This window comes from Lontra canadensis, unplaced genomic scaffold (assembly GCF_010015895.1).
Source record: "Lontra canadensis isolate GAN:19392208 unplaced genomic scaffold, GSC_riverotter_1.0 scaffold4, whole genome shotgun sequence".
Lineage (NCBI taxonomy): Eukaryota > Metazoa > Chordata > Mammalia > Carnivora > Mustelidae > Lontra > Lontra canadensis.
In genome coordinates, this window is record NW_022630998.1 from 35,927,767 (window position 1) to 35,953,933 (window position 26,167).

At 40.4% G+C, this 26,167-nt stretch overlaps 1 protein-coding gene across 2 annotated transcripts in view; it reads right to left on the reverse strand.

Annotated features, from left to right (window-relative positions):
- The window catches only part of IQGAP2 (IQ motif containing GTPase activating protein 2), a 277,729-nt gene that overhangs the window by 210,280 nt on the left and 41,282 nt on the right, over positions 1 to 26,167 (reverse strand). For both annotated transcript variants that reach the window (XM_032848144.1, XM_032848125.1), the window contains exon 2: positions 22,244 to 22,343. In XM_032848144.1, coding sequence (XP_032704035.1) covers positions 22,244 to 22,343 — 100 coding nt within the window. The remainder of the gene's footprint in view (positions 1 to 22,243; positions 22,344 to 26,167) is intronic.

The following is a 26,167-nucleotide window of genomic DNA, read 5'->3' on the forward strand; positions in this document are numbered from 1 at the left end:
GAGAGTCAGGCAGAGAGAGAGAGGAGGAAGCACGCTCCCTGCTGAGCAGAGAGCCCGATGCGGGGCTTGATCCCAGAACCCTGAGACAATGACTCGAGGCGAAGGCAGAGGCTTAACCCACTGAGCCACCCATGTGTCCCAAGACCAGTCATCTTTTATATGGTATTCAAATATGTCATCGGCTTCTTTTAAATGGTTGTCATTTTGGAAGATATGATAACACTCATTCTACTCAGGGAGTGACTTTTTTTAAAAATTGAATTGTTATACTCTTTCGGCCTGCCAAGACCAATAATACGTCAAAATTCCAGATAGCTGGCAAAGGATCCAGGAAAATATTTAGGAAAAGGCTAACTGATAGGTATTCAGCAATACTTACTCAAAGAGTAGCACTTAATAGGCTCATAATTGAGTCACAGGAGCTGAAACTGATGAAATTTACGTTTTTTGGGGTAAGTATGAGTTTATTTCAACATAAAACAGTATATTAATATAAGCATGAATTATAACGAAAATTATAAGCTAATCTTCCATGGGTAAATTGTATGGGGCGGGGGGAGAGGGAAATAAATTGGGCAGAGTTTTAAATCAATGTCTTGAAGACCAGAGCAGAATCTAAACCTAAACTATTCTTGGCTATAACCAATTAAGCTTTATTTTTTCAAAAGATGGCTGGAGGAGCAAGAAGACTCCAAAATGCAGAATAAAAGATGCTGAAGTCATTAAAAACAAAAAAGATAGCTAAAATTTTTAGGAAAGGCTATTCAAGCTATAAATCTCTTGGGTTTTTTTAGTCCTTATCAACTTTTTCCATGAAGATTCAGCCGCATGTTTTTACGCCAAAGTTCATTCTTCCTCCACATTTTAAATGCAATCAACTCTTCAAGCATATTGGTCTTTGCATAAATGTGCTTTCTCAATTTCTCCAAAGTTACCATAGCAACTCTAGATAATTTGGCCTTGATAGGATTTTTATAAGGAGAAAAAGGTGAATCTAAACATTAAGGACTAAATTTTCGACAAAAACATGCTACCACCAAATATTAAAACCAGAAAAAGTCTATGTCCTAAGGAAGTCGTTGAAAATCTTCCCACAAGGCTGTGTGAAACTCAAAATTAAGACTCAAGGTTAAAATGTACTTTCAATTTGTCAAGTATCTAAAATACAATCGGAGAAGATCAACTCCCACTCCCACTCCCACCTCCCACCCCCATCCTGAAACAACAGAGAACAGGCTGTGCCTAACGGCACACACCTGTTTTCTCACTGGAGCCTTGCCCAGGGCACCCAGCACATGGAGCACCTTGACAGGAAGGACACACAGACACTGAGGGATCTGACCAGACCTGCTCTGACACCTAGCTCTGACCTTTTCTCCTGTGACCACAGACTTCTGACCCCCAGTGGGTGCTTGTATTACACAGAGAAGTGATTTCTATAAAAACCCTGAACAGTAGGACCCCACTTAAGGCTTTAAGAACTAATATCCAGGCAAATGTGAAACTGGAGAGTTGTCACACACAAACAAGGAAAACTCAGATCTGTTTACTCCCTATTAAAATGAAAAGGTAGGAAAGAAAAATTCTTTCCTTACCACATCACAATCAATCAGAAACTACCACTAGTGTAAAAGTATTTCAAAGCTATCACAGTGTTTTGTTGCACCTGTCTCTGTGTGTTATTTAATAAATCTTTACATATCAAAAGGTTCAAGATAGTTAAGGAGGAAGCACCATCATCTGGAGAACTGGATTCTCGCCTGGGCTCTGAAAATCAGTTTTCTCTCCTCTGCCCATCAGCGCCCAACCTTACCATGCTAAAGAGAAAACAGAGATGAAACGATTTTAAAGAATTAAAACCACCTGATAGGTCTGTTGGATTAAGCCACTACTTCATGGGGTGGAGAAGAAAACTCCTTCCACGTTCTGAGGTCTACAAATGAGACAGGTCAACACCCCAGAAAAGAATGAGAATATAGTACTCAGGTTTGGGAAAGAGAGCATCTAGGAGATGGACAGAGGCCAGTCGGCATTTTGGACACCACTCCCATCTGCGGTGCTTTTCAGAGCCACCTGTCATAACCTGCCCCACCCACATCTGTAATGACAGCTGGACTAGATTATTCCTCTAACCCAAGAAGATGGTTGGCACTTGGGGGAAGCACCCCCATAAGTTTTTACAGCACATGAAATTACCTGCTCTATTTTGGGTTCTTTGAAGTTTCAACTGGCTCTTTCTTTTGGTCTTAACTTATATTTAGGTTTTAAATCAGGACCCAACCAATGGAACTTCTAGGACCCAAGCTGGAAGTCATTTTAGCTATACCTTTTAGAAAAGCCTGCTGGAAAACCTATCCTCCAAAACAAGAGATGAAATACGATCGATAAGACAGACACTGCCCTCAAAAAACTTGCACTCCTGATAGCCCAAGTCAGGCAGGCCCACACTGCAGCCCCTTATTATTTTAATAATTACAGAAGGTTTCACAGGGAGATGGAAAAGCTTTCATTGTTGCCCATTCTGTGGCAAGTCCTCTGAGCAGCCAAGGAGTTGTCTATCGAGAGTCCTCCCTCCAACCTCCCAGTTCTGCTTGACTGGCATGGGGTAGGGGCAGGGGTGGACAGAAGAGGCATCAGGACTAGCCAAAGGGGACACAAATAAGAATAGAGTTGGAGAAGAACAGGTGAACGTGGACACTTCACCGACGGGGAAGCAAGGGAGGGGAGGGAAGCCTACATGAGCTTCATTTCAGATTTCAGAAAGCGTGCTGTCCTGTGGTGTTCCAGATGGCCAGGAGGAAACCTGCAGCATTCTCTGCACCTGCCCCAGAGAAATCCAACTGACCTGCTGCCCAAGTCACCTCTCACCGTCTGGGACTATCCTCCAGCCCTGCCCAGGGCTGTAAGGTCAAAGGGCCAACACCATTTTTTTTTTTTTAAGATTTTATTTATTTATTCAACAGAGAAAGAGAGATCACAAGTAGGCAGAGAAGCAGGCAAAGAGAGAGAGGGAAGCAGGCTCCCCGCTGTGCAGAAAGCCTGATGTGGGGCTCGATCCCAGGACCCTGAGATCACAACCCGAGCCGAAGGCAGAGGCTTAACCCACTGAGCCACCCAGGCGCCCAAAGGGCCAACACTTTTTAACGACCCTGGTTCTCTTCCTGAAAGAGATGATGACCTATCCAGTAAGAATTATATTGAAAAGCTGGATTTTTTTTTTTTTTTTAATGCACATGGGTCACAGATTTTCCTCAATGGATACTCTACCATGAAAAGGTTATCATTAACCAATGTGTATCTTTCCAGGTTTAAAAAGCAATTTCCTCCTCTCCTCAGGCTATAAAAGAGGAGCCTGTAGCTGGTATCAAATATACTGTTTACACAAAGAAGATTCCACTTCTAGGCTGTTTGGACGTGCTCATTCTTCCCTGCATAAACGTACTCCACCTCTATTTATGCTAGACAGGAAGTAAATGTGCAAATGGAATCAATAAAAAGCAGCTGAAGGCACACATTCTTAGACTCTAATGAAGGTGGGATGCCTGATTCACAGCTGTTATACCACTGAAAATATTTTTGTAATAAACGGTGGAGTTTAAGAGGTATTTTGTTTCATGTTCCAACTTTTTTATAATCTACACCAATGTAACTACTCAGCTCTCAGCCTGCTTCTCAAAGGTGAAGTTCTGGATGGCGGTACAAAAGATATTCCGGGCCGTACCTGGTAAATAAGGAGGTTGAGACACCGAGATTGTGCTTGGCTCAAGGTCACCCAAATACTAACACAATCAGGACTAGAGAAAAGAAATCAACTATATAGTTCATACAGTGAGGACAATAAAAATCAGCATGTCACCTCCACACCTGCCTGTCAGTCAAAGCCAGATCAGAACACTGAACTTGCTCATTTTATTTAGATAATGCTGCTCTGTTAACAAAGATGTTATATTTTCTATTGTTTCTACAGCTGTACACAAGGAACTGTCTTATGAATAAAATTTAGAAAATGTCTGCCTAGGTAGAAAAAGCATCCTTCTTGGCCTTTATTAAACAGTAGAGACTTTGTTTTTAGTCCTGGGTGTTAAAATGTTGATATTGGGCTGACTTCCTTCTTGTATCTGTACCACCCACCTCCTCTCTTTCCATCACCACCCTTGTAAAAATTAAGCATTATAGATAGGTCTTAATTTAACTCCATTAAGTCTCAAAATACGATGGCCAATATTGTCATAGTCCATCAGTAAGTCCTTTATTAAGGAAGAGCCAAGGACAAAAGCAACATGGATTGATGCCCACAGAGGCTGCTGGTCAGTAAGTGACTTCCTGATCACTACCTTTTCAGTGTCTGTTTCGGTTACTGAACTTCACCAACAAACCAAGAAACCACCAGAAGCAGAGGATGAAGTGGCTAGAATCCCCACCCCTCCATCACAACGTCTCCTATAAAGGCACCGTGAGGGGCACCTGGGTGGCTCAGTGGGTTAAAGCTTCTGCCTTCGGCTCGGGTTGTGATCCCGGGGTCCTGGGATCGAGCCCCGTATCGGGCTCTTCGCTCAGCGGGGAGCCTGCTTCCTCCTCTCTCTGCCTGCCTCTCTGCCTACTTGTGATCTCTGTCAAATAAATAAATAAATAAATAATCTTTAAAGGCACCGTGATATTATCTGCTCATTCTTGAAAAAGGTGAGTCAGGTGCATGTTAGAGCGGAAAACAGCAAAGAGGAATGCACTGCCTATCATTTGCATTTTCCTCAAGAATTTTGGCAAGTTCAACTTCTGCTCTAAATGTGAATGTGGGAAGGAAATTGAAAGAAAAAAGTCAAGTTCACCTCATCAGTGAATTCTTTGTTCTACTCTCTTAAAGCTTTACTTTGCTTCCTAGGTACACAGAACACATCTGTCTCTGAACCCTTTCTCATCTTTGCTTGGCATGGTCAGAAGTTCCTTGTAGGGCCCCAGAGACCAAAGCATCCAGCATATAGGGCCTGTCCCAACATATGTGGTAGCCCCTTGTCCTTGTGACTATTAAACACTTGAAGTGCAGCTAGTCTGAGTTAAGATGTGCTGGAGGAAGAAAGACAGGAATTTATCTCAATAGTTTCAGACAGTGATTATATATTGAAGTTATATTTTGGATATACTGGATTAAATAGAATTAAAATTACCTGCACTTTTTTTCTATTGATTTGTTCATCTGACTGCTAGAAATGATGTCACTCTTGCCCGCCTGTCCCTCCTGCCATCCCCAACTAAGCCTGACTACTTTCCCTTTGTTCTATCTATATCCAGCCTGGGAAGCACATCAGGAACAAGAAAATAATATTCCATCTTACTCTTTTTGTCTATCAGTTTCTCAAAACAAACACACACCAGTCTACACCACATGAATCAATTTATTTCATAGTTTGACCTAGCTGCTGGAATTCTGTGTAGCCCCATTTATCACTTAAGTTAGCTGAACTTTGGCTAATCCATCCTTGAATCTGTCTTGCTGGTATGTGTTAGACCGTAGGCAGTTCTGACCCTCAAAGAGCCTTTTTCAGCTTATTTGTGCAAAATGCATCGTCAGGGGTGGGCAGCTTTATCTGCACAGAGGTCCTTTAAAATTCCTATTCCACTGTCCCATGAACACAGAGCACCAACTAGAGGAAGTATCCCACTAAAAAGGAAAGGTGAGCAGCACCCGGTCCTCCATTATCTAAAACCATGAGAGGCATGGCATGGGCACCACTAAGTATTCTGGGGAACGGAGTATACATGGAACATGACTACAACCATTTGGGGACCACCATTTCCACAATAAAACGCCAAAGCAGTCGGCTGGTCTCTGTTTCCCAAAGGGACCCATACAATTCGGAAGTGGGAATCGTCCATTATCAGCAAGAACTACCCAACAGAGAGAATTAGCACCTCTCACAAGGCCTCTCCAGGCTAAACCACCCAGGACTTCTGAGATCCCTACATCATTTGCTCAGCCAAACTAACCTAATACTCACTCTGTGCCAGACCCTACGTGAGGCGCTGAGAGGACTAAGAGAAAAAAAGTCTACCTCAAGGAACTCCTTGATGGTTCGGAAGGACAACATGTACTGAGAATTATCATCAACTCTACTAAGTACAGCGGGAAAAGGACAAAGAGGGAATCATTAACCAGAGCAAGACTTCATCAGGTAAGACAAGTGCAGACCATTGTGCGAGGCTAAGGACATACATTTCGATCCTGTAGGAGGTGTGGAGCTAGTCAAGATTTTAAGCAGGAACACCCTGATGAAACAGCACTTCTTGGCTTCTTCCTGATCATACAATAAGGCCTAATTATGATCAACACAAAGAGAATGAATATTCTTCATGCATGAGGTACCCAGGAAACAGCACTCATATTAACCCCGGCAGGCGTAAGAAGGCAGACACACGTCTGTCCAGCAGCAGGAGGAATGCTGCATGCATCACGAATCAATGGATCACGACAGCATTTTCTGAGAAAATGAATATGAACAGAACGTAAATGTCAAGGTGTGTTGTATATATTGACGTTTAAATATGGTTTGGTGAATGTTTGTTTAGTTCGACACACATCATCACACATGCACACACACACACATACACACATCATCACACACATACACATCATCACACACATGCACACACATGCACACATTATCACACATGCACACATCATCACACAACTATCTGGGATCGTCACATAACCTGTTTTACTCTGGGTCACAAGGTTTTAAAGTCACTTGCTTAAAGTATACGTCATCGTAATACATTAGTAACAGAAGATCTCTAAGAGCCTGCCCACAGTTAAATAAACCTAACCTTGTTCTTCAGTGGTTTCAGTCTCCTACTTAATTAACTCTGACAAGCGCTGACCCACAGCACTCTTTTGGATACACTCAACTGTTTCACGGAGTCCTACTGAACAGTCCTCTTATACATGCCCCAAATCGACTAATTCCTTCTGATGTGTCTCTGGAACTCCTGGCCTGTTTTAAAAATGCAACACTCCCATATTCTCAACTTTTTGTTTACACTTTCCCTACTTGCTTGTCTCAATAGCAATCTGGGCTTTCCTTCATAATACTACTTCCCATAAAGCAGGGATGGCTGTTCCCTCAATTTCTTTAACTCACAGGACCAGGGAAGACAGGGTCCCTTATCACCCTTCCCATTGAACTTACTTTCTTCCAGGCCACGTTGCATCACCTCTATTCCAAGCCCTCTCCATCCACCTCACTTCTGTTTCACTTCCCAGCCTCATCACTCTTCTCCTGACCTTCCCGGCTTTGCTTTTTGGACACAATCCCTGTGTTCCTCCCATGCTCACCTCTGCTTGGAGAAGCTTCAAGAAGGTGGAGGAGCCTGGGAACACCCAAAGCACAGTTTGAAGACTTCCTCCTTTATCCGAAGGGTCCCCCTCCATTCCACTTCATCCACACATGAGCCCCCACTTTGGACCTTATCATTATCCCCAAATACTCTCCCTTTAAGATCTAAGCTTCCAAATATCTGTAGCTTTCCATTTACCCTCTTCTCTACTCCTTATTCTGACAGGTCCTACCCTTCATCCTCACTACAGGCAGTTCCTTGACTCTCCCTACTGCCCGACTCCATCTTAGCCATCCTGGCTTCACCGGCTTCCTTATCAAGATGGAACCTCAAGGCCGTCCATTGTCAGTGATGCTCACACATTAACATCCTGACCTTCTTCTTTCTGTGACTTTCTTGGAGCCAACATGCCAATCCCTGAGCCCAGCTGCCCCATTCATTTCCTGTCATCTTGCTGGAAAAATTCACATGAGCATGCTGATTGGCTCCATGAGGAAAACTCAAAAAACAAAGTTCTAAAAACTGCCCAGGCTTTCTATCCAACCCGGGCTGACGTACTATCACTTTTTCTACACAGCTATTTTCATTCCTCTCTCTTTCATTGCAGCAGAGGACACCCTCAATACCCTGCCCTCCTCCCACCCCACTCTGGTCACACAAAAAGGGGTATCTGCGTTCATCTGAGCTGGGGTAGGAAAGCCAGAGCTGCTGAGACAGCACCAGTTATAGATGCTGGTCTCGTCTCTCTTGAGAGAGTGATCCCCCAACTTCAGTGTGCATAAACATCTACCTGAGCCATTTGTTAAAATACAGACCTCAGAGCCCCATTTCTTAGAGATGGATTTGTAGGGTCTGAAGTAAACCTCAGAAGCCTGTATTTGCACAAGCACCCCTGCAATTCTGATGCAGGAGACAACTGAATTTGAGCATCACTTTCCAAAGTCACCTTCTCACTCAGGTGATGTGGCTGCCTCAACTTTTGCCCTGTGAAGTCTTTGAGGCAGAACAACTGTACTGCAAATTATTTGAAAGGAAGAAAAATCAATGACTATTTAAGCAAAGCAAGACTAAATGAGAAGAGTATGGCAATGACCAGAACTGAATTCTTGAATTCCTGTTCTAGCACCTAAATGGGGTCAAACTTCTCAGCAAAATGTAAGAAAAATGAAAGAAGCTGGCAAAAGGCCCACTTCCTCAGACTTCCTAAAACTATGAATTCAATATATAACTAAAAGAAAACTTCAACTGAACTTACCAAACAGCCCAAGTTTAATATTTTTATTTTTGTTTATTTTCACCATTGAGCTTTCTACCAATACTTCTTCTAATCCATGTGAGTTGGAATCATGGGATGAAAGAACAGGTGTCAAACAGCCAGGAGACTTTATCCTGATCCCACATCTGCTGGGAGCTCTACCATGGATTAGTGAGTTGAAGAACTTCTCTGAGACTCCCTGTCCCCATATACATACTGGAGATTTGTACTCTGCTAGAGGGTAACAAGTCTTCAGACCAAAAAAAAAAAGCAACAGAACACCATTCTACATTCTACAAATGGAAGATATGAAAAAAATCATTCTCCAGCAACCTTCTACAACTGTTTTCCCCCATCAGTCCTCCTGAGAGTTCCCCTAAGTCCTTGAATAAAGACACTGTTTTAAGAATTATAAGCATCACAGCACGAGGCGGCATCTGGTGGGGAGGTGCCTACAGGAAGGAAGAGACCTCAGCGGTGTTTGCTATTTGTACCTTTTGATGTTTCGACAAGAAGGCAAAGCATTCTTTCAAGCCAGTTTTAGTAGTGGCAGAACCAAAAACAAAACAAAACAAAAACCTGAGGAAATGAATGTAGAATCCAGACCTAACCAAGAAAAAAGATGCACTAGAACTAGCTTGGGTGAGAGAAGAAGGTCTACATCACTGAAAAGTACAAATTCCTACTAAAACTTCAAGAAGTCTAATAGAACAGAGACAGACAAGAGACAAGAAGGGAAGGGAGACTATGAGCTAAAATCTTCCCAGAACTACTAGTCGAAGTACTAGTTAAAACAAAACAGAAACAAGCAAGCAAGCAAGTAACAAAAAAAGTTTAAAAGAGAGAAAGAGAAAAGAGAGACAGAGAGAAAGGGAAAGAAAATTAAAAAAAAAAAAAAAAAACTCCACAATGGATGGTCATACTGTGTTAATTGCCTTAAAGCTCAGGTAGTAAAAGCTCATCAAGACCTAGAACAAAGCCAGTCTATATAGAATCTAAAAACCAAGACCACCAAAATCAAAGAGTTCTTATCTTATGATAAAGACATGATCGAAACACACTGTGAAATAAGGAAATAAGACAGTGTGTTAGTTTTTAAGCACAGTCTTTGAAATCAGACAGACCTGGGTCAGAATACTGTTTACATCGCCTAGTTGCTGTGACCTTGGAAAAATTCCTTAAGTTTTTCTGGAACTTGTTTCCTCCATCTATAAAATGGGGATAACCCTTTGTAAGTTGAGTGCTTTGGACACTCTGCTTGGTGAGTGAATGATACTCACCTGATAACCTTTACAGTCAAGTATGTTTCAGACCATGGAAAATTCCTAGCCTGTCCCAGCTCTCCAACTTCAAAGAGCCCAAAACAAATATAAGCTTTGGGATCAAATATCAGTTGCTCAACATCTCTTTGGCTGGAGATGATTAGTATTGATGATTTATTTTTTAAAAATACCAGCACTCTGAAAAGTTAAGCTCTGATCTGTCAGATGTCTCCTGACTGGCATCTTCCCAATATATACCCAAGGCTGGGACACAAAATAAATGAAACTGAAGAAGTCTCTCAGCTCTGTATTCCAACCCCAGGCTCGCCCGACAGAGTCCATACAGTATGTGTGGCTGAGTCAGGGAGCTGAACCATGGATTTGTCCCAAAGCAGCTGACTTCCCAGAGTCCTCTGTCGCTCACATCTAGTCCCTAGCCAAACCCTGCAGCTTCTCCCTTTACATCCTTAGTATCTGACCCTTCTTCTCCAGTTCCATAACATACTCCCCAATTACCACCCAGCTGGACCTCAGCACCAACAGTGCCCCAAGGGCCAGGCCACAAGCATCACACCCTGGCAGGCTGGGCTGCCTGGCACCCTGCCTCCTCTTGTGCCATGATAAACCCAGTTAAGACCAAGTCTTATCTGAGGTTGTTCCCTGATGGCTAACTCTGAAGGCTTGTTCTCCTCAGAGGTGACTCTATCTCCCTATTGTTGATATGTACCTCAGGGGGACAACCCCTGGGCTATCAAAAAGGGCCTGGATCTCTGTGGCCTGTAGCTCCCAAAGCAAGTGAATTGGAAAGCAGGTCCAAACAGTCTACTCCTCAGAAGCAGGCCCCGCACTTTATCTTGTTCTCTTGGACGGCCAAGGTGATATCAGAGCCAGTGAGAGAACAAGGAGGAAGGGGGAAATGCCATGGAAATAGAAAAGTTATTTAAATTTTGAAAACGCTATTAAGAATTCCCTAGTATTTCCTTAACCTTCTTTATAGAGCCACTACATGTCACTTAATGGGTCGATGACCAAGAAAGCTATTTTCTTCCAAATTCCCAGTTTCTCTCAGTGTCACTAATAAGCATAACTATAAGCAGCATCCTTCAGGGGAAAAAAAAACAGTGAGGTCCAAGCAAATCTAATAGATTCTCTAAAGCATTTCCCAGTTAAAAGATTCATTTTCTAAAAGTAGTCACAAATATTCAGTGTTTGTAAACCCATACTCACAGCTCTCACTTGCTTCAACATAGAAGCGTTTCTCCTTTCAAATCTAATTCTCTACCTCCCTACTAGGTAAGGACAAAGCTTGAGACCTGATCTAATCAATGAGGTGTCTTTTTGGTTTGCTGAGTTGTAAGCATGGACACAAAAGGAATCACACCCGTGTTTTGTTTCACTTCCAGGACACATATGAAACTGTCCCAGACTCACTAATACAAAGAACAGCTTGGCTCACATAAAGAGTTCTTTGAAGATAATATTTCTAAACAAGTCCATCACCAAGGGAAGGATTTTTTGCTTTGTTTATTTTCAGGGGTAGGAGAGAAAAAGCAAGCACACCAGAGGATTTGCAGCATTTTCTCTCTCCTTAAAAAAGAAATATAATATTTCAGGAACTTCCCTGGGAAACAAACAGGAGCCCCCTTCATAACTATTTGCTCAAGTGTAATTTGCAAATTCCCTGTCCTTTTCTTGCCAAGATACCCTCTCCCATTCCCTAACCGTCATAATGGCTCCAATTTGATTTCCCTCCTCAACTCAGAGTTTTCCCAAAGACAAAAATCCCAAAGATTTTTTTGCACAGTTGTCCTAAAAAACTAAAGAAATGAAGTTCTTAAAATAGATTCATTTTCATTATTCAAATCTAATTCCTTTTTTGGAAAATTAACTCCTTTAATTTAAATGGTGGGATTTCTGACATCACAGAGAAACTTTCAAAGTCTGTATGAGGGGCACCTGGGTGGCTCAGTCATTAAGTGTCTGCCTTCAGCTCTGGTCATGATCCCAGGGTCCTGGGGTCAAGCCCCAAGTTGGGCTCCCTGCTTGGTGGCAAACCTGCTTCTCCCTCTCCCACTCCCTCTGCTTGTGTTCCCTCTCTCACTGTGTCTCTCTCTGTCAAATAAGTAAATAAAGTCTTTAAAAAACAAGACAAAAACAAAGTCTGTATGAGTAGCAGACGTGTCTAAACAGTCCCGTTTCAGCAAAATACCCACAGCAAAGAAACTATCAAAACAGCTTTTAGGGTCCACCTGAAAAAATGTAAAAATCCACTTGGTATTACTTAAAATGGCATGAAGAACAAAAAGCTTAGTCCAAAATAGTTCCCAATTCAAAAATATCAAGGAATAAATAACTTTAGTACCATAATCATGTAAACCAAGACAATATCCAATTCCTGATTTGGTTTCTGATAGTAACAAAGAGTATTTTCCCTGCTTAGTACGTTTTCTGGGGTCAACAGCAAAAGAATATGCATGTACCCTATAGAAGGCTGCTTGGAAGGTGGTCCCTAAGGATTCTTGCCTCCCAGAATTCATGCCCTTCTGTACTTTTCTCCCCTTGAACACATGCTGGATTTAGTAACTAGATTCTAATCAATAGAATATGGCAAATTATGGGACTCCACTTCCAAGAATAGATTACAAAAGGGCTCTAGCTTCCATCTTACTCACCTTGCTTGCTCACTGAAGGAAACCAGCAGCCATATTGTGAGCTACCCCCACAGAGAGGCCCATCTGTCAAGGAACTGAGGGAGGCCTATGGCTAATAGCAGCAAGGAACTGGGATCCTCAGTCCAAACGTCCATAAGGAACTGAATCCTGCCAACACCAAGACTTAGCTTGGTAGCAGATCTGCCCTGCTTGAGCCTTGTGATGACTATGGCTTTATGAGAGACTGAATGCCAGAGGACCGAGCTCAATGATGACCAGATTCTGGACTCTCAAAAATTTGTGAGATAAATGTTCATTGTTTTAAGCTGCTAAGTTTACAGTAATTTGTTACATAGTCATGGGTAGCTAACACATATGCCAGATATCCTCTGCCTCCCAATGACTAGTTCTTCATGATACCGTGTAAACCCTTTATCCTGTGAGAAACACTGAGTCAAGAGCAACTTTATAAAGCAGTTAGCTCTCTTTTTTGGTCCTAAAAATATTCCTTTCATAATTCTGTCATTAATATTAGCATTGAGACTTAATTATCAAGTCCATATGTCCAGAAGTCATAATTTTAACAACCAGTAGCAATAATTTCAGCCATAAGTCACCTTAATGTACAGGTGACCTCCCCCTCCCTTCATTTAGTCATTCCTTCATTCACTGAAAAATACTCTATGTCCTTCTCCAGGTAACTTCTAGTTCACTGTGGTATCATTCAATTGTCTAGGATTCCCAGCTTCATAACCCATTGGGTCACATAGATGGCAGGAACCACCTAAATGCAATATAGAATTTATCAGTGAGACTAAGATTAAATTTCACCTTTAGGCTGAAAGTCTAGCCAAACCATCTAGAATCTCATCTACCATCAATCTAATTCACATTCTACTTCTTATCTCCAGGAAAAGGAAAACATACAGAAAACAAAGTACAACTAAACCTAATTAGTAAACAAATGATAATAATACAATACTGGGCATTAAGTATTTCATTCAAGTATGTGACAGATATGATGTTATGGTACCTTAGAACAAGGGTTTTTGACCTAGATGGGTCTGTCAAAGAAGGACTCCCTGAAAAAGTGAGCTGAGATCTAAAGACCATAGTAACTGATTAGATAAGCAGGAACAGGGAATAGTACATGCAAAGGTCCTGCACAGGAAGGAACATGGAAAAGGGGTCAATGTGGGTGGAATACAAAACAATTAGGGAACAGGGCACAATATGAACCTGGAGTCCAGGCTGTAAGGATGGGAGTAGGCACGGCTTATGAGGCCCTATAAAAGGGTTTAGTGTTTATTCCAAGAGAATAATCAATAAATAAATAACCATTGGGTGGTTCTCAATGGGGTTGGCCACAACAGATCAGAGTTTTGAAGAAATTCATCTGACTATGATACAGATTAAAGATTAAAGAAGACAGAGGAGTAGGGAAACCAGTCAGAGACCACTGCAGTAATCCAGCAAGAGAAGTTAGAAGGCTTCAGGAGGCTCGTGGTAAGGAAAAGAGGTGAAAATAGCAGAGATATTTAAGAGAATGATGAGCTGGATACAGGGAGATACTCATGCACACACATGCAGAGAGATTAACAAAGCAAACGTAAGTGAAGGAAAGAATTTTAAGCTCATGAGTAAAAGCTTTAACCAAATAGTAAGCTTTCTTGAGCACATTATTAGTTGCTTTATCTCCATTCCCCAAAGTGACCCTATTGTACCTGTTTATACAAGGTGGATGCTTAAAAAACTATAACATGAACACTTTTTAGACAATCTAGGTATCTTAGTCATACCTTTGATGCCTATTTTGTCTGCTAAATGCCATTTCTTCTAATTTAACAGCTTTACTAAGAACTTCTCTAAACTAGCCTGGTCAAAGGAACTTTAGTAACAGTTTTAACAAGATACAGTGTTTATACCATCCCTTGACCCCTTTAAAGTATACAATTGGGTGGTTTTTAGAATTATGCAACCATCACCACAATCAATTTGATAACATTTTTGTCCTTGCAGTAACAAACTTCATACCAATTACCAGTCACTCCCCAATCTCTCTATTCCCCCCCCCCCCCCCACCCCACCACAGGCCTAGGCAACCAGTGATCTACCATCTGTCTCCATGGATCTGCCTTTTCTGGATATTTCATATACACAGAATTATACAGTAAGTGGTCTTTTGGGCCTGGCTTCTTTCACTCAGTATATTTTCACTGTCCATCTGCATTGAAGTATGTATCAGTATTTTATTCTTTTTTTTTTAAGGTTTTATTTAATTATTTGAGAGACAGAGAGAGCAACAGAATAGGGAGAGAGAGCACAAGCAGGGAGGAGAGGGAGAAGCAGGCTCCCCTTTGAGCAAGGTGCCCAATGTGGTGCTCAGTCCCAGGACCCTGGGATCAAGACCTGAGCCGAAGGCAGACACTTAACCAACTGGGCCACCCAGGTGCCCCAGTATTTCATTCTCTACAACTTTTCACAGAAGTTTTAAATTCACAACAAAATTGAAAGGAAGGTACATAAATTTACCCCCCACCCTCACACATGCATACTCTCTCCCATGGTCAACATCCTGCACCGCACTGGAATATTTGGTCTAATTGATGCACCTACATGGACCCATCATAATCATCCAAATTGCATTGTTTGCATCATGGTTCACTCTTGGTGGTACATATTCTGTGGGTCTGGACAAATATATAATGACATTTATCCCTGTGCTGTCATACAGAGTATTTTTACTATCCTAAAAATCCTCTGTGCCCCCATCTGTTCATCTTCCTCTCCCAGTTACTGATAATTTTTACTGTCTCCATAATTTTGCCTTTTCCAGAACATCAGAGCTGGAATCATATAGGATGCAGACTTCTCACATTGGCTTATTTCACTTCACAGTATGCGTTTGAAGTTCCTTGAAGTCTTGTCATGGCTCGATAGCCCATTTCTTTCCATTGTCTTGATATGCCATGGTGTATTTATTTTCTCACCTACTGAAGGTCATCTTGCTCATATCCAAATTTTATCATTATTAAAGAAATCTTTCAGGGGCACCTGGGTCGTTCCATCGGTTAAGCGTCTGCCTTCAGCTCAGGTCATGATCTTAGGGTCCTGGGTTGGAGTCCTGCATAAGACTCCCTGCTCAGTAGGGAGTCTGCCTCTCCTTCTCCTTCTGCCCCTCCCCCTGCTTATTCACTCTCTCTCTCAAATAAACAAAATCTTTTAAAAAATTTTTTCATCAACATCCATGTACAGGTGGACCTAAGACTTCGTTGGATAAATAATAGGAGCATGATAGCTGGATCATATGGTAAGAGTATGTTTAGTTTTTTAAAAAACTGTCAAACCGCTCTCCAAAATGACTATATCACTTTTCATTTCCGTGAGCAATGAGAGAGTCCTTGTTGCTCCAAATTCTCACAGTATTTGGTATTGTCAGTGTTTCAGATTTTGGCCATGCTTCTAAATGTTCAGTGGTTTCTTGTTTTGTTTTGTACTTCCTTAATGACATATGATGTGGAGACTCTTTTTTTATGCTTATTTGTCATCGGTATGTCTTCTTCAGTGATGTGTCTATCAAGGTTTTCAGCCCATTCTTTAATCTACTTCTTTTCTTACTCTTGGGTTTTAAGAGTTCTTTACAAATGTTGGGTAACAATCCTTTATCAGCTATGTTCTCTGCAACTATTTTCTACCAGTCTGTGGACTGTCTTCTCATTCTCTTGAGATTGCATTTAGCAAAGCAGAAAGTTTTAATTTTAATGAAATCCAGCTTCCCAATTTTTTCTTTCATGGATCATGCCATTGGTGCTACATTTGAAAAGCCACTGCCATACTCGATTTCATCTAAGTTTTCTCTTTGTTATCTTTTTAAAGTTTTATACTTTTTCTTTTAACATATAGGTCTGATCCATTTGAGGTATTTTTTGTAAAGTGTATAATGGTATATTCTGTGAAAAGTATGGGGTCTAAGATCTAGATTCATCCTTCACATGTCCAATTGTTCCAGCGCCATTTATTGAAAAGATCATCTTTGCTCCATTGTATTGGTTTGCTCCTTTGTCAAAGGTCAATTGCTTATATTTATAGGGGCCTATTTCTGGGTTCTCCATTCTCTCTCACTCATCTATTTGTCTAATGTTTCACCAGTGCCACTGTCTTCATCATTGGAGCTTTATATTAAATTTGAAGACTGAAAGTGTCAGTTCTCCATCCTTATTCTTTAATATCATGTTAGCTATTCTAGGTCTTTTGATTCTCCATGTAAAGTTTAGAATCACCTTGTCAATATGCAAAAAATAACTTGAGATTTTGACTGACATTGCATTAATCTGTAACTCTAGTTGCAAAGAAGTAACATCTTAACAATATTGTCTTCCTATCCATGAACATGGAATCTCTCTCCATTTATTTAATTTTCTTCTACTTCATCAGAATTTTATGGTTTTCCTCATATAGATTTTGTGTGTACTTTATTAAATTTATACCTAAGTCATTTCTTGAGCGCTAGTAAATGGAATTATGTTTTTAATTTCAAACTTTATTCTTAACTGGTATATAGAAAAATGATTAACTTCTTTATATAATCTTATATTCTCCAAGTTTGCTGTGACTGCTTATTAGTTACAGTTTTTTAAAGTTTTTTTTTCAGGTTTTTTACATCATCAATCATGTCATCTGTGAAGAAATATCATTTGCATCTTCCTTTCCAATCTGTATAGGCTTTCTTTTTTTGTTTTATTTCATTAGCTAGAACTTCCAGTACAATGTTGAAAAGGAGTGGTGAGACAGAACATCTTCGCCTTTTGTGTGATCTTAATGGGAAAACTTTTAGTTTCTCAACATTAAGTATGGATGTACCTTTAAGCACAATGCTTTTCATTCAGGCTTTCTCAAACTGAGAGTGTTTCCCTCTATTCCTTGTTAACTAAGAATTTTTATCATGATTAAGTTTTGGATTTTGTCAAATGCCTTTTCTGCACTGATATACTGACATCATCATGTAATTTTTCTTACTTAGCCTATTAATGTGATAGAACACACTGATTTTCAAATGTTCAATCAGCCTTGCACACCTTGGGATAAATCTCCCTTGGTTGTGATTTAGTCTTTTTTTAAACATTATTGAATTTGATTTGTTAATATCATTTTTATAGATGAATATTTCATTGTAGGGATATATCACATTCTGTTTATTCATCAGTAGATGTACATGTGGATTATTTCCATTTTTTTGGTCTTGTGAATAATGCTTCAATGACGATTTGTGTGTACATTTGTGTGCACATAATTTTTCAGTTTTAATTGGTATATAGCTGGTATTGCAATTACTGGGTCATATGGCAACTCCAGATTTAATTTTTTTAAGGAGCTGCCAGAATGTTTTAAAAAGTAGTTGCACCAAGACACCTGGGTGGCTCAATTGGTTGAGTGTCCAACTCTTGGTTTTGGCTCAGGTCATGATCTCAGGGTCATGAGATCAAGCCCCATATTGGGCTCCACACTTAGTGGGAAGTTTGCTTGAGATTCTCTCTCTCCCTCTCCCACTGCCCATACTCCCACTCTTCCACCCTCTCAAAGAAATATATTTTTAAAAAGTAGCTGTACCATTTTGAAGTACAACCAGCACCTGCCCTCATCCTTGCAAATACTTGATATTGTCAGTCTTTTTGACTATAACTATTCTAGTGTAAAGTAGTACCTCATCGTGGTTTCACTTCACATTTCCCTAACTGCTGATGTTAAGAACCCTGCCCCATTCTAAAATCCAAATTTTAGAAAAATTGGATTTTTACTTTTTATGTTGAGTTATATGATTTGCAAATATCTTCTCCCACTTCATGGGTTGACTTTTTACTTTTCTGATGATATCCTTTGAATCATAAGCCTTAATTTTTTGATACTAATATATCTATTTTCTGTTTTGCTTGTGCTTTTGGCATCAAGTCGCAGAAACCATTGCTTAACCCAAGATCCCAAAGATTTGTTTCTGTTTACTTTTAGAAGTTTAATAGTTATAGTTCTCAAATTTAGATTATATTATGCATGAGATAGGGATCCAAATTCATTTTTAGGCTTGAGTATTACTAGTTGTGTCAGGGTTATTTGTTGAAAAGACTGTTTTTTTTTCACTGAATTGTTATGATTGATTTTTGAGTTAAACTAAACTTGCATTTATAGGATAAAACCCGCTTAGTGGCATGTAATGTTTTATATATGTTACTGGACTTGGTTTGCCACTATTTTGTTGAGGATTTTTGTATTCGTATTCATAAGGGATACTGGTCTATCATCACCTTGAAGTACCTTTGTCTGGTATCAAAACAATACTAGTCTTAGTAGAATGAGTTGGGAAGTGTTCCCTCCTCTAATATTTTTTGGAAAAATGGGCAGTTTCTTGATTTAACTTAATCTTTTTGCTTAAGTCTAGTCATATTTTCTGTTTCTTTAAGAGTCAGGTTTGGTTTTTTTTTTTTGTTTTGTTTTGTTTTGCATTTTATTTATTTGATACAGTGAGAGAGATCACAAGTAGGCATAGAGGCAGGTAGAGAGAGAGAGGGAAGCGGGCTCCCCGCTGAGCAAAGAGCCTGATGCAGTGCTCAATCCCAGAACCCTGAGACCATGACCTGAACCAAAAGCAGAGGCTTAACACTCTGAGCCACCCAGGCACCCCTAGAGTCAGTTTTGATAGTTTATGTCTTTCTAGGAATTTGTCCATTTCATCTAGGTTATTTTATACGTATTTGTTGGCTTGTAATTGTTCATAGTAACCCGTCATCCTTTTCGCATTAGTACTAGTATTTTCTCTGAGTAGAGTAACTTTTAAATGGTCTAATAATTATCACAGAATTTTGAAATTAATAAAAGCAAAGTTAGATATATAATGGACTGTTACAATTTTGGGTTTTTACAAATTCTGAGTTACAGGACATACAAACATATCCTTCCAGCTCTCACCTCTAGAACGGAAAAAGAGAGGCACAAATGCAGAACCTACACATTTTTAGTTAAAATACACCAAAGTTGGGGGGTGGGAGGTTGGGGGAGCCAGGTGGTGGGTATTAATGGAGGGCACGTATTGCATGGAGCACTGGGTGTGGTGCAAAAACAATGAATTCTGTTACACTGAAAAGAAATAAAATTAAATAAATAAATAAATAAATAAATAAATAAAATATACCAAAGTTGGTTCAACTGTATTAAAAGCAGCAGCCAACCACACTCACACTAACACATGCATATGCACACACTATAATAAACCCACTATGACAAATTCCAAAGGCATGAGCACTGTAAAATAATCATGTGCCAAACCTTCTCAATTTTTTGAACAGAGATTAATTCATCCCTTCATTTATTTCTTGAATTCAGGACCGTCAGAATTCTACACACTATGCTTTTTGAAATCATAGTTCACCTACTAATATATATGTGCATTAATGACCACATAAATTTTTATAGTCTCTGTGACCAAGAATCAGGTTCCCCGGAAGTCACAAAAACACGTTCAGATCTTATGACGATTCATAAATACATATTACATCTGATCTCTTCTCATAAAAAAGAATTTATAAAACCATCTGAGAGAAAAAGTTGTATATTTTCTAGTCTTTTCTTTCAACTGAACTATTCTTAAACTTTCTTCAAAGAACCTGGACTAATTATTATGCTGACTTTTTTTTTTTTAAAGATTTTATTTATTTATTTGACAGACAGAGATCAAAAGCAGGCAGAGAGAGAGAAGCAGGTTTCCTGCTGAGCAGAGAGCCCGATGCAGGGCTCGATCCCAGGACCCCAAGATCATGACCTGAGCCAAAGGCAGAGGCTTAACCCACTGAGCCACCCAGGCGCCCCTATGCTGACTTTTCTAAAATGAAATTCAACTACAAAATTTTGAAGACATTAAACAATATGACAAGACTTCAAGCTGTATTGATACCTTTGACACATTCAGGAGAAAACTATGCTTATCACCATATACCTGACTGGTACTCTAGTTTATAGAACACTTAGGTCTTTTTTATTTTAGTTGATTTTTTTTGGGGGGGGGAAACCCCAGGTTATAGGGCAGGTGATACTAATGTATTTTTTTTTAATTTAAACATTTTATTTTATGACACAATGAAAACTTCTTACTGCATTAACATCTTTATCATCTCATTAGAGAGGAGACCAAATTGAAGTTCCCACAGATTAGATGACCTGCCCAAGGTCACAGAGCTCCAGAGTGGTAATGGTGGGAGCAGGAAATCCAGTCCCCTGACTCCCAGTCACACATCTCCTCTGTGTGACACTGCTTCTCACTTAGAAAAAACAAGAGGCAAAAACTTAGAACACAAAGTGTGTTTAAGATGAAAAGTTCCAGTAACTCTCCCTCAACCTTTTCTCTAAAAGAATGTTTATTTTGAATGTTTAGGAATCACTCTCCTTATCTAACTTTGTTATCAACAACTTGACTAAAAGCCTATTTTTCATAATCTGATATTGAGTCTTCAGTGACCTGCAACCTGTCAACTTCACAGACATACTTAATAACCTTAAGAGCAGTCTTCAGAGCTTAGCTCTACAAGAGACTTTTAAAATATTAAACAACATGAAGAAATCCCCTTTCAAGCAATTTTGAGGCCAAATTAGCTCATGTGTCACTGAATGTTCTTCTACACAACAGTGATTTAAAACCTCATTCTTTGCAACTAATGAATCGTTGAACACTACATCAAAAACTAATGATGTACTGCTATATGTTGGCTAACTGAACATAATAATAATTAAAAAACCCTCAGTCTTCTAGCTCTGTAGATAGCTATTTATTAGTGATTAGAGATAATTAATACCAATGACCATGACCCAAATATTTTCTATACACTTAAGAAAGCTGGAACATATTATCTGCCCATGCAACCATACTGTTGTTCGATCACAGCACAAAGTACTCAATGAAAATGTAAATCACGGCATATGGGTGTTATAGCAGTCAGCATTCACCCAGCATAGGACAAAGTTCTTCTGATTCCTCTGACACATAGGCCTAAGTACAAATTATTTATCTTCCTTTCTCCTCAGAGAAACCAACATTTACTTATAATCTAAAAGGTCATCAAGAGTTAATATGATTTTAGAGACAATGTATCCTAAGACCCTAACCATGGGTCACACACCCATGGGTTAAAATGGAGATTGCGGTCATAAATCTACACTTTAGCCTAGTGACTGACGGACTTCAGTCCAAAACGATACTGTCCTATAGGGCATTTATAATTATTGGGGTGGGGGCGAGAAAAATATCTGAGGAAGCTCTTGTGGGGGGAGGATTAAAGTACACTGAGTGTGATGACCACTGAGTAATGTATACAATTGCCGAATCGTTACACTGCACACCTAAAACTAACACTGTATGTTAACGATATTGGAATTAAAATTAAAAACATAGAAAAAGGAAGGTGATTTAAGTCTTCGCTGCTCCCCATATCCACACCAGTGACATGAGGAATTTGAAAAAATCTTCACTTTGGCCAGAGATTTCCTGGGAGAATCTGAGGAAGAAGAAATACTAGTTGCTTCCCCGCTGCCTTGACCCTAGTTGTGGCAGCAACATTCTCTCAATTTGCCTGACCATTTACAAAAAGACAGGTGGTCCTTCTCCCACTACACTGCTACCATCAAGACAGCAAAGGAGTTACTAAAAGTACAAGATCCCAAAGGGCATCTAAGAGAAAGTGCACAAAGAGACTATGCTGGGATCTTACCTTTTGGCTTCCTCTAGGTGGCACAGATATTCATAAGCAATGTTCTGCCGCCTCCTCTCATCCATCTCTTCTGCGGAGAGCCTTTCATCATCCACAATAGCTAAAAATAGAGGAGAGCATCACGTTACTTGTAAGGGCAGTGAACATCAAATAAACACCTGAGATAACAACTAGGAAAAAAAACTCACCAATTCAACAATGGACACTAAAGACGGGGTATTGAAACATCAGGCACAGAAAGATTTGCCTTAGGATTATTACAGTATGTCTTTGCTAGCAATAAAATAAAGTGCAGTATGGGTTAAAATTACTCCATAGAATGAGAAAAGCCATCATAGTTCATAGACATGATGCCATAGAATTTAGACAGCCTCAAATCAATTAGAGGATGGTCCACTTGCAACAACTTTCCTTAACAAGCTTGTAGAATTGGCCCAGAGGCTCAGGTTGGACCTTCCTGAAAATTCTGAGGTTTAACAAATAATCTACAAGGGCATGTGTTTTCCCATTCCTGAAGGGATTTAAAGCTTCTCATGCAATGCAAACTCTGTTTTATAGATGCCAACATCTCTGAGATTCCTCTTTCACATGTTTCTTGTCCTTTGTGAGGCTAACCCTCCTGGTCAACAGGTATCCAAAAGTTCAAATCAAAGGAGACATCAAGTGAGCAGTTTCCAAGCCCACACAGTTTATTCCAACATAAACCTAGTTTATAAGCTTCCACAATTCAGCTTTGTTTTTCTGTAGAGAACACGGCCTCCCCATTTCCTGAGTGCATGTCCTCTGCCCAGATTCTCAACAGCACTCAACTATCACATCAACCAACTCCTAGCTGTCTATTTTCATGACAACATTCCTTTCCCATAAAAAGGAACTTCTTTTCCTTCTTTAATCCTGACCTTTAATTCTGATAGCTAGAAAATCAATTTGGTTTCCAGTTTGTTCCATTACTCATCTAATGAACACTAAGGTAAGTGTGTAGCAGTGAAATGGGTCACGTGGGGCAGGAAAGTCCATATGCTCTTTTCTTCCCCCTGTCACCAGCTCCAATCAGCCATTTCATAAACGAGACCCCTGGTTCTATGCAGAAGAGTGAAGTTCAGCCGTCCATCCTTTAAAAAGCTAATCCCATGCCCTACCAATGAGGAGTCCAAAGTATCATCGTGGCAGACAAAAGGAATGCAGATCAAGTTTTGAACTGTTACTGGAGCAAGTACAATGCTGAATGCTTAAGACCTAAAACTAATATCAGAACCCTTGAAAAATTCAAAAGAGAAGGGCTTAAATTCACATCAGTATAAAATATGGCAGAATTCCACAAGCATATAAGAACATGTTAGATGCTTATTTATCAAGTGCTTACTTTGTTTCAAGTCCTCAGGCTGTGTTTCTTAGGAACTGTCTCATGTGAGTCCTGTGACACTATGAGGCAGGTAGTTTGTCCCACCTCACAGAGTAAACATGTTTGAAGTCATTTGCCCAAGTGAAAAGTAGAAACATAAAGGCTAGAAATGTATGGGTAGAATGGAAAAAACAAACAAAACCAGTATGAAAGAACTTAGGGAAATATCTCTTCTTATAGATGAGGAAGAAAAGGAACTAGAAGGGAGAGGGGAGATATGGAAGAGTACCAGGACAGTCTTGGAATAACAAACCTGGGGCCAAAGAAGCAGGAGTCTCTGCACATCTCACCATCCTTTTCTTACCCTCCCTTCCTACCACTCTCAGCTTCCCAGTGTGGCTCCACTCCTTGAAAACATCCCAGACCAATGGTATCAAGAAGGGTCAGCAAAGACTTGTGTTTCTCAAAAGCATCTTCTTTTTCTCAATAAACTCAATCCGATCTGAACTTTAGAGGAGAGCCCTCAAGTTTCAGACAAGTACCAGCTCTGGAACCACCCTCTTCTGCTCCTCCACCTCAAGATCCCAGGTCTTCATTGTCTCTCCCCTGGACTCTTGCGACCACCCTCAAAGAGCCTGGTAGCCACCCCTCCTTCACCCATTCTCCTCTCCACCATCAGAGCATCTTCTGAACACAAGTCCTACAGGTATTCCTCTCCCTCCCAAGACCTGCGATGGATCCCCATTTCCTCTGGAACAGAGCTCTAGCAGACCTTCCCGTCCCTGCCCGACAAGAAGACTACATTCCAGCCACTTCTTCCAGAGAGCGCAACATTCCAGCATCACGCCAGGACTTTTTAGGTTCTAGCGCTTCTGTACTCCACTCTGTCTCTGCCTGGAAAGCCATTCTCCCACCTTCTGTGTGTGACATCTTCTCAAGAAAAATTCTGTGGATCTCCAAGTGAGGATCCACCTACTTTCCTCAGCACTTTGGTTCACCTCTCTATTACATCATTCATCACAGACGGTCAGTCACATCTCCTGCTATAACATGGGGTTCTTCTGTACAGGAAAGGACTCTTGATTCAACTCCATGCCCCCCTCACATTGATCACAGTTCCCTGTACACAGAGAACAACAACCATGTGCTGGAAAATTACCTTCATGAAGTGAGCTCCCCATCATCCCTATATTTTGCAAATTATGCTTTTTCTTATCCTGAGGTCTCTACAAGGTAACTGGCATGCCCACATACCCTCACCTATTCCTCCCTCTCCACTGGTCCTAACACTTCATCCCCAGGACATGTCATGATTTCCAGTTTCTTGGTTTGATTTCAGTCTAAATATGGTCTCCTATTTCTGGCAAGATACTTTCATTTTACAGTAACTTCACACATTAAAGTTTGAAAACAATATAAAACTCCTAGTATGAGTCCACGCAATCATCCTACGCTTCTCAACTTTTAAGTAGGAAGGCAGGAGTCACATTCTAAAGGAGCCACTCTCCCTGCCACCTTCCTTTTTGGCTGCTACCTCCTTCTACCTCAATCAACCCACCCAGGAGGAAGCAGAAACCTCAACAGTAGTACTTCGTTCCTAGGCCTCGACCCTTAACTCCCTGCACAAGCCACCCAAGAATCCACCAGTCCAAGGAGAGGTACTGGGGAGCTCTCAAACAGTGACATCACCCTGTCCAAAGAGAAGATTTGACTTAATGTTTCAATTAACACATACACACACCCACAAAGCTTTCAACGGCAGTTCCAACATATTGGCCACAGCTGATAGAATTCTGCCCATCCTTACAGCTCAACTCAGTCACTTCCTTCTATAAGTCTTCCTTGTTTGCTCCCACTCAAAATGTGCTCTCTCCTAGCACCTCCTATATGGTTTCTTTTAATAGTCAGCTCCTAGAAGGCAAATTTATGTCCTCAACGTGTCCAGCTCACTACCCTGCACAGGCTATGTGCTCTGTAAGACTACATGACAAACAAATGATCTCTTATGAGGAATGGTTCATATAAAGGATCTAAAATATCATTATAATTAAACACCTGAAAGTGTGACATAATTGCAGGATGCTTAGATAGGTGAGGATATACTCCCTCCAGTGGAGGAAGGGTCAGCAAGAATCACGAACACCAGGGCACATGGGTGGCTCAGTGGTTTAAGCCCCTGCCTTCGGCTCAGGTCATGATCTCAGGGGCCTGGGATCGAGCCCCACATTGGGCTCTCTGCTCAGCAGGGAGCCTGCTTCCTCCTCTCTCTCTGCCTGCCTCTCTGCCTACTTGTGATCTCTCTCCGTCTCTCTCTGTTAAATAAATAAATAAATAAAATCTAAAAAAAAAAAAAATCATGAACACCAGGACCAGGAATCTGTTTGATGATATGGTAGGACTTAAAACATGTCCCTTTAAGGAAAAGCAGGTTAAAAATATGGTATCGTATTCATAGAAAGTCATTAATTCATAGAAATTTCATCAATTCATAGAAGTATACTAGCGTTTAGCATTTTACACACACATAATTATTCTGGGTGACTCAAACTTTAAGGAGCCCTGGAAATCTTCAGTCCTGAATA